A 9,974-nucleotide genomic window follows, 5' to 3' on the forward strand; every position below is an offset into this window, starting at 1 on the left:
TAAGTAAAATGAGCCAGCTTAAGGATTTAAGGTAGTTTCCCTCCAGGGCCCGACTTATCTTTCCACACTGTATATTATGTAGCTTAAGGCATGGCACAATATGGTAAACTGGTCTCCCGCGATACAGGCCTGGCCTAGTGCGGGGACCTCCGCAATTTCTGTATACGCACTGCTATGCGCATTACTATTAATTACGCACACACAGAGAGAGACAGACAACGGGACAGGTGAAATTAAATAAAAGCTTGTAAATAAAAACATTATTTTATAAAATTAATGCTTACTAATAAACTACTACTAATAATGAATAGTACTGTGAGGCCTCTTAACAGGCTGCAGTTTCAGTGACCTCGATAAGGTACCGCTTCAGTCGAAGGGCCTCGGATGCAAGGGCTATTGGGATTAGATGACGTAGCTGTATTGTATGTACTGATTTTCCACTTGAGCTGCATTTTTTTTATCGTCATCCGATATTTTTAACGATGGGACCAAGGATATGTTGCCATGTCTTCTTTCATCATGTTTAAAATTTCATATTTAAATGTTCTTTTTTTCACTTGTGAGATCTGCTCTAAGTACCTATCCAGAATACTGTTGAATTATTTTTAATATATCTATTTTAGCAGCAATTTTTTTATCGTCATCCATTTTTTTTAAAGATGGGACCAAGGATATGCAGAATGTTCTATCTTCATCAACTGTTGCCATTTCTTCTTTCATCATTTTAAAAATTTCATATTCAAATGTACTTTTTTCTTTTTTTATATTTTTGTCCACCCTAGGAATAGCTTTTGTTTTTTCTGTTTCTCCTTTTAAAACAATCTGCTCTGTATTATCATTATCAATTTGCACCTTGTATTTCCCTGGTGTGGGGGCATCCTTGACATAAGGAATTAAAAATAATAACTGGTCATAATACCTATACCTTTTCCTTTTTTTTGCGCCTTGGTGACCAGATGTAATATTATTCTGGGCTTGGTACTCGCGCCGGAAGTTGTCTCTAATATGTTTCCATTTGCTTTGTACTTCTTTGCCTGAAATAAAAAAAGTTTTTTGTTAAAAATGTAAACAGTAGACAGAAAACTGGCCACAATCTTTGGAATACAATCAGCGGACATCCAAACATCGACTGGTGGCTACATTTTTCCGTTTAGGTGATAAAGCAAAAATAAAAATGGTATCGTCTTGGGTCGTCCCATTCGTTTTTCGTCAAGTTCTTAAATTAGTCCTATTCTGCTTTTCGTCACTCATTCTACATTCGCCACAATCGTTGGCGGCTTTCAATGTAGAATGAGTGACGAAAGCAGAATAGGACTAATTTAAGAACTTGACGAAAAACGAATGGGACGACCCAAGACGATACCATAAAAATATGTAACAACGGCCAAAAGTTGAGGAATCAGCATGACAGCAATAAAAATATGCTGATTGAAACATAAATTAATTGATTTATTAGAAAATACAATTAATTTAATGATGCCCACTAGACGGTCGACGCAGTCTTAAACGCGCGGATGTTTTATGTCATAAACGCATGCGTCAACCGGTATACGCAAACCGTGTAAAACATTGTAATTAGATTATCTGACGCACCAGTTGGTTCCAGACTATTTTGCAATTCGATATAAGTGCGAGAAGTATGTCATTTCGCACGAGGTTCAAGACTTTTTTAATACAATTGCGAAAAATGTTCATAGGGAGCAATGTATAATGCTTTCGATTTTTCCGGTAATATACTGTCACTTGCAACGGATGCCATTGCTTTGATATCTGGTGGCGTTAATTTAACTCCAAAATTGTCTGAATCACTCATTTTTATTAGGGTTCCGTACCCAAAAGGTAAAACGGGACCCTATTACTAAGACTTCGCTGTCCGTCCGTCCGTCCGTCTGTCTGTCACCAGGCTGTATCTCACGAACCGTGATAGCTAGACAGTTGAAATTTTCACAGATGATGTGTTTCTGTTGCCGCTATAACAACAAATACTAAAAACAGAATAAAATAAAGACTTAAACGGGGCTCCCATACAACAAACGTGATTTTTGACCAAAGTTAAGCAACGTCGGGCGTGGTCAGTACTTGGATGGGTGACCGTTTTTTTTTTTGCATTTTTTTCCGTTTTTTTTTTTATTATGGTACGGAACCCTACGTGCGCGAGTCCGACTCGCACTTGCCCGGTTTTTTAATAACTTATGATACGTTCGAGGCAATTACAAAAATTAAATCACTTAAATGTTGAATAAAAACCGGGCAAGTGCGAGTCGGACTCGCGCACGAAGGGTTCCGTACCATAATGCAAAAAAAAAAAAAACGAAAAAAAAGCAAAAAAAAAACGGTCACCCATCCAAGTACTGACCACTCCCGACGTTGCTTAACTTTGGTCAAAAATCACGTTTGTTGTATGGGAGCCCCATTTAAATCTTTATTTTATTCTGTTTTTAGTATTTGTTGTTATAGCGGCAACAGAAATACATCATCTGTGAAAATTTCAACTGTCTAGCTATCACGGTTCGTGAGATACAGCCTGGTGACAGACGGACGGACGGACGGACGGACGGACGGACGGACGGACAGCGAAGTCTTAGTAATAGGGTCCCGTTTTACCCTTTGGGTACGGAACCCTAAAAAGGCGGGAAGGGAATAAAAAAGTTTTACTTTTAATTGACATTTTTTTTCAATGTGGATTCTGTTGTCAGCATTATGCCAATTGAAGATGAATTGTATTATTATTTCAGAACATATAATTATGCAAAAAAACATGAATCTTTTTTTATTTCTTTATAATCTAATTAATTACGTTTATATTCTTAAGTACAGAGTACGAAAGACAGCTTCAGCTTCATTCAATCGCGCGTTGTTCAAGTAATACTATTGGGTCTCGAATAATACTCCTTTATGCCCAATCGCGCGTTGTTCAGGTGGGTCATATATAAGCGGGTCTCGCATAATACTCATCAGACTCATGTATCAATCAGGTTACTTTTTAGCACTAGTGTAAAAAAGTCTAACTTTACGCACGATTTGCAGCTTTAAATATTTTACATCACCACAAGATTCCGTTCCGTGGAAATACTATGATATATTTTAAAGTGAGAAGTTAACTTGTAAATGTAGGTATTGTATTTTTAAAGAAATAAATAAAGAAACATTGTGTACTTACATCTTTTATTTTCCTCTGCTGGTGAAAGTGATTCCCAGTCACAAGATAATGCCTGCGCTACTTCCTCCCAAGCGTCATTTTTTAGGGACTTGTTGGCGTACTCGGGCAATGGTTTTACATAAAGTATAGGTCGAGATTCGACCTCTAATATCAACGACTCGGGGTCAAGCTCCCACATATTACAAATGGCGCTATATATTGCGTATATGCATGCAAACGCGTCTTGAGCGCACGGCTATAACGTTTGACACTTCACATTCACACTCTTCACAACGTAGTGGTTATATTCTCTTTGCTCTTCACAGCCAACTGACAGTACCGGCAATTTTTTTAATGCTTGTGAGAACAGATTCACTGAGTTCCTTATGCTCCATTCAATTTAACGGAGCCGTTCGAGAGCGCTTTTACAACGCGCCTTAAAAAAGCGTTTGAGTGACACAAATGGATGCCCGTGTATTTATTCACACGATGCGCTGCGCGTAACGATGCGCGGTGGGGCGTTTTTATCGACCGTTGTTGGACTTTCGACTTTATGCGTTGGCAATTAAATCGAATTTAGCGTGAGGTACTTTCAGCGTCAGATTCCAACGCGACGCTTTTTAACCGTGCGAATGAGGACACGGTTTATGCCGAGTACAATTAGTCTGATAACGCCATCTTCCGTCGAATAGAAACATTAAAGTTTCATTATTTTAACTAACCACAAATAAGTTACACGGTAGTTTTAATTCGGTCCATGCATGCGTCTAGTATATTACAAAATATAGATAAAAATACCTCTGACATGCTACTAGTTATACAGAACGTATTGTATGCACTGTAGTTTCACTGTAATTACGGCAAGAATAATTTTCAATAAAAGCTTAACTTTCATCAATTATTTCTATACCTACGAGGAATACAATAGGTATGTACATATTATTATATAGTTTTTTAAATAAGGTATGTACATAACATATTGCATTGTCAGCTTAATTAAATAATGGGAAGTGGGTTTAGTTTAGCTTGAAAAATTTTACTCCAACATAAATAAATTTTATCTTAAATAAAGCTGGTAATTTTTATTTTATTTAACTAACTAAATACGTAATGGAGAACTATGAGGCCCCTTGGCTGCAGTTTCAGTGACCTCTATTAGGTTGAACTATAATTAGTGATAATTAACGCATAAGTAGAACCGGCACACAGAACCAGTATTTTGCGCCATGAGTTGATGTTGTTTTGACAACAAACCATAGAAACGGAGCATGAGTCTCGCGACCTTTACGCGTAAGCGCCATGAAGCTTACGGCACTTACGACGTTTTGTTCGCGTGGTACAGGTTGCGAGTGCGACTATTTCTTTGATTGTTATGGCTTCTCTATAGTAATAATAGCATAGAGGTACAATAATATAGAGATGAAACGTGGGAGGGGCCAAACGACCGAACGAGATGCACTTATGGAACTTTCAGTAGGAGTAGCAGAGAAAGCGGTATTATTGCTTGTCCTTGTCAGTCTCACTTTTTGTTTGTTCCCCACCTTTTTATTAGTATGGATTATGGTGGGCAACAAATGAATTCGACCAATCACAGTGTCGCATTTGCGTATGTTTTGTCCCTCACGGAGGCACGCGTATACCACTTCTCTACGATCCTACCTTCTATGAATAATAGCCAAAAGCCCTCCCAATGGATTAAATGACGATGATGTATAGGTACTACTACTAATCATAACTTTTTGACCGCTGGTCGAACAGCTAAGGCTACGGCTAAGGCTAATCTAAGGCTCTAAAACTTACCGCTGTTCAGCTAATCTCGTGAAGATTGTATAAACACTCACATAACCTGCTTTTGCGTTAATTTTTTTTGTGATAAACACCAGTCGCCTTTATCATAACCACCAATGACGACAGATTTTGGAATGCACAAAAATTATTTATAAATGGCTAAACGCGATTTAATAACATAACTTATAAATATGAGTTATTCGACATTTATTATTGTGCCAGACTGACATATCAATTCTTTTTTTGTATCTTCTTTCATTGCCACTGCGGCACGCACGCTTAGAAAAAGGTTTTATAATCAAAATTATTGTATCAAAATGAAGAGAGACCGATTCATGCTTTCAAATCTTAGAGCATTTAATAACCGAAGTCGCCTTTAAGAGCTTACCCCTCTGCCGAAAACCTTACACAATTGTGCACACTTTTGTATGGACTGACGTTTGTCTGACATGGCTATTTGTACGTTAGGTACGTACAAATCATGTACAAATAGCCATACATTTGACGTGCCTCTCCCCCGCAAAAATCGGCAGACTTTTTGTACACAAAATGTCAGCCAAGGCGTCTCCAGTTACTAAATGCTCTAAGTTTCAAATTGATGTTATTGTTAACAATATTTTACAATCTTTTATTTAACTTACCCTGTTAGTATGTATGTTAGTTGGTTTGTTAGTTAGTGTGGGTCAAATCTTAAAAACTAAATTTGACCCACTTCCCGATTTCCGATGAGCTAAAATTTTGCATACATTTAAGTCGGGTGGCAATGCAATATTATGATTAATTGAGCTGGTCAAATGATGATGATGATGGAGGCAGGAAGTGGCCATAGGAACTATGTGATGAAACAACGCAATCTAATAGGGAGTATTACTGCAATGTTCTGCCACCAGAGTGCAGTACTAATTTGTTTAGTAAACCATAGCACAGAATAAATAATAGTACTAGGTACAGAAGACTCACTCTCTAACAAAACGCGTCTGTTAAGATCAGAAGCGGTATCATGGTCGCATTTTTATCACCTGTCATGCCATGCGTGACTTTCATACTTACATATTTGTTAGAACGTGACAGACATGATGACAAATCACTGATTTAAACTTTCACGATTATTAAACATTATCAAACTACACAACAGAGCACATCCTCGCTAGTAAACAGAGCACATAATTTGTCTGACCCTGAATATTTAAAGAGTGAGATGTCGCATATTCAGGAGGTACTAAGGAGGAACGGGTACAAGGTAAAAAAGTGGCAACCCAGACGAAAGGCAAGAGGGAAACGTCCTGATGTCTCCAGACAGCCGGCATTTTTGCCATATGTAAAAGGGGTAACGGATAAAGTTGGCACAGTACTTGGAAAGTACTCTATAAAGACAGTGTACACTCCTTTATCCAAAGTTGCAGGGAGCCTAAGGTCACCAAAGGACGTTATTCCGTTCCAGTCACCTGGCGTTTATAAAATAGATTGCAGTTGTGGTAGTTCCTATATCGGAGAAACTAAGCGCATCATAGCAGAAAGAGTTAAGGAACATATCGCAGCTGTCAAAAGTCGTCAGGTGAACAAGTCTGCCGTGGCTGAGCATTTGCTGGAGTCAGGACCAAACCACTGGATTGAGCTGCATAACCCTAAAATCCTTTCCACGGATAGCCATTTCTACAGTAGAAAAGTGCGGGAAGCCATTGAAATCAAAAAACATTGCAATTTTAATCGGGACGAGGGTTTTAAGATCTCATCCACATGGAATCCAGTCATTAGCAAATGTAAGCGGAAACGAATATCGACAGTCGATAAATCGAATATCGTTAGTGTTGTGTGTCGACAGAGTAACATCCCTAGTGCGCAAAACGTTCAAACTGATAAACAAGACCAAGTGCGGGTAGTTCGAAAAACTCGCGCGACTAGAAGATATTGATGTCAACTTGAGCCAGTCTTCTCCGAGACCACGGGGACAACGCCGTCCTCGAAACGTCGGAGGTAAATCTTAAAACTTAAATACGAGATTAAGTCCCGTTGTGTAGTTTGATAATGATGACAAATGATAAAGAGCCGACCATCTTAGCCCTACGGGACAGATATGGCCGCTAGGTGGCGACAGCTCCACGCGCGGGTTATGGCTAGCCACCAAAATATGTGTGGAACGGATGTACTTTTAGCTACCTGTAGCAAAGCGACGAAATCGCGGAGTGAGCCACGCGCCACGCCTGACCATAGAGTAACTTAAACATACTAGGCCTTAAACAGTTTTCTGACAAGTTTTTACTATGACATTGATGCATCAAGGCGGTTTGTTTACAAGTGGCCTACCGCGAAACGCGAAAATCGAAATTTCTTTATATGCCTCTCTATCGATCGAATAAGCAAGAGTGATAGAGAGGCAGAAACCGAACTTTCGACTGTCGTGTTTGACGGTAGGCCATGTGATTGAGTTAATGACGCCCTCTACGCAGAGTTTTGCGTAATATTCCCTATTGTGTTTGGTGTTTTTAGAATTGTCTCGATGATTATTAGTTGCCTGTGGTAAAAAAGGACAGAGATAAAAGCTTGTACCAAAATTGATATTTTTGGCATAAACTTATTGTATCTCTTCTCTTCTTCGTCTTCTCCTCATTGATCTTACATTTCAAGCCACGGGATTATAGGTCAGTCTACCTTTATTGGTCTATATTCTAATTATTAATAATACTTACACCATGCAAATGCTGTGTCCATTTCGCTTATTAGTTAACCGCTTGATTACCGTACCGAGACCTTGACTCCTAATAGTTATTTGTTTTTAATTACTGTTTATACTTCGACCCAAGGTTGCCGAACCCTGACGGCGTTTTAAACCATTTGCAGCGTAATTGTTTTACTAATTAAATTAACGGATTAGTATCTTTATGTATTTTGCTATTACTTGTTGTAGAATACCATCGTAGAATTATATAAAACATCTATTATGCCGCGATAGCAGAGGACGCTGGTTCGATTCCAGCCTGGGGCACTAGAGGCCTTGGTCACTTTTTCTTAGTATATGACATTTATTTCAGTTAACATCTATTATGTCAACCAATGTACCTATCCTCCTAAACCCCAAGGTTCTACCTACCTATAAGGTAGAAGTACTAGTGCTCGACGCTGCACTAGTATTCGACATGGGCACTTTATGTCAAAGTAATATAGGTTAAATTTGAACGGCGAAGATTTTTCTATATTCAAATTTAATCCTTGTCACTTTGACATAAAGTGCCCATGTCGAATACAAGTGCAGCTTCGAGCACGAGTACTTCTACCTTAGAGAGGTGTATTCGGGTAATTCCGAATGTCGAAAACTGTCGGATAATTCCGAAAAGGGACTTTTATTATGATGGAATTTTGGGTGATTTTCACCTGAATTTCGGAATTATCCGAATTTCGGAATTACCCGAGTAAACCTTACCTACTTATTCAGTTCGATAAAATTTAAATCAAATTCAATTGGAACAGAGTCGTATTTGATTTTTTACGTTAATGTTTCAAACAAAACCAAAATCAACTCTATTCCCTGCACTAAAGGTTCAAATTTCAGTGGTAAATTCTAGATGTTTTATTTGTATGTCTGGGCCTTAGGAGAATATGTACCTATAATCTATCCTTTATTAGTTTCAGTAAAGCTCACCCTTAACCCTTTCCAGACCCCAGGTCAATTACACTTACATTGTGACATCAAAATGATCTAAATGATGTCAATCGTGCATTTCACTCGTACATGTCCATACATGTATTGGTGCGAGCGAGACCCACGGGCGGCTGACATCATTTAGATATCATTTTGATGACAATGTTAGTTTGAATGGGCCTCAAGGTTACCCGTATCACATTTGTATTCGAGCGCCGCGGGGCCTGACACCCTGTATAATGTCCTGTCATATCAACATACGGCGGAATATTTTTAACGACCCACAAACATAATAGGTGTGCGTAGAAAATAGGGGTTAAAAGGGAAATAGAGGCGCAGCTACGCGAAAGCAACGAAAATAAGGTAGTTTTAATATTTCAAAGAATCAATGTTTTTTAGGGTTCCGTACCTCAAAAGGAAAAAACGGAACTGTCTGTCTGTCCGTCTGTCACAGCCTATTTTCTCGGAAACTATTGGATCAATTAAGTTGAAATTTGGTACAAATATGTAAATTAGTGACCCAAAGACGGACATCGTCGGCCTAAGTCGCAAACCTCGGAACTCCTCCGGGGGAGTTACGAGGTTTACGACTTTAAGTATTGTTGTCCAAGGTAGCAATTACTAATTTCCTTGAAATGGAGTTACTTACGAGGTTTGCGACTTATGCCGACGTAAACTATGTAACGTAAACAAATGAATTTTAAACATAGGGGCGACTTTTGGGGGGATAAATGAGAAAGTTAAAAAATATAGTTTTTCAAACTATATCATGATCTAATGAAAGAGCTCATTTTGAGTATTTCAAATATTTTTTTTATAATTTTGAAATAAATAAGTTATTTAAGAAAATAGTCAAAAAATTACCATTCCCTTCCCCTTTATCTCCGAAACTACTGGGTATAAAGTTTTGAAAAAAAATACACAAAATAGTTCTTTACCTATAGATGACAGGAAAACCTATTAGAAATGTCCAGTCAAGCGTGAGTCGGACAGGTCGGACTTGATGTACGGAACGCTTGGAACGCGAGTCCGACTCGCACTTGGCCGGTTTTTTGTATTATTAACCCTTTAGACGCCAAAAACGCCTACAGTCCATTTAAAGGCTCCGTCACACAGGCGCGTTTTGCGGGCGGCGCGTGAGCGGGGCGCGCCGCCCGGAAAACGCGCCTGTGTGACGGAACCTTAAAGGTACCTTTCAGATTAAGACTCACCAGCATTACTGCCGCAGTATTGGAGCACGACTTTATCTTTTCTTTTCTTTTTTTTTTTGCTGCATTTGTCACCCTCTTCTCATCTCTCTCTATTTTTATTTTCTATTTCTCTTCTCTTGTCATTCTCTTCTCTCATCATGTCAGGTTAACTGGAAGAGATCCCTCAAAGCGTTAAGTTCGCCTTTGTACTTCTTACTAA

General features: G+C 38.7%; 1 protein-coding gene across 2 annotated transcripts; it reads right to left on the reverse strand.

Annotated features, from left to right (window-relative positions):
• Positions 1-252: 252 nt before the first annotated feature.
• On the reverse strand, positions 253-3,569 carry LOC134796600 (uncharacterized). 2 transcript variants are annotated; one of them, XM_063768772.1, is made up of 3 exons: positions 3,464-3,569; positions 3,161-3,425; positions 253-1,034 (listed from the first exon to the last, which is right to left on the reverse strand). In XM_063768772.1, the coding sequence occupies exons 2-3, from the start codon at positions 3,336-3,338 to the stop codon at positions 580-582; spliced, it is 633 nt and encodes a 210-aa protein (XP_063624842.1). In that variant the 5' UTR covers positions 3,339-3,425; positions 3,464-3,569; the 3' UTR covers positions 253-579. The 2 variants fall into 2 exon arrangements, with proteins under 2 accessions (XP_063624842.1, XP_063624841.1); XM_063768771.1 differs by having other exon boundaries at positions 3,161-3,569.
• Between the last annotated feature and the right edge of the window lie 6,405 nt (positions 3,570-9,974).

The sequence above is a fragment of the Cydia splendana genome, chromosome 13 (genome assembly GCF_910591565.1).
Source record: "Cydia splendana chromosome 13, ilCydSple1.2, whole genome shotgun sequence".
In the NCBI taxonomy this organism is placed as follows: Eukaryota; Metazoa; Arthropoda; class Insecta; order Lepidoptera; family Tortricidae; genus Cydia; species Cydia splendana.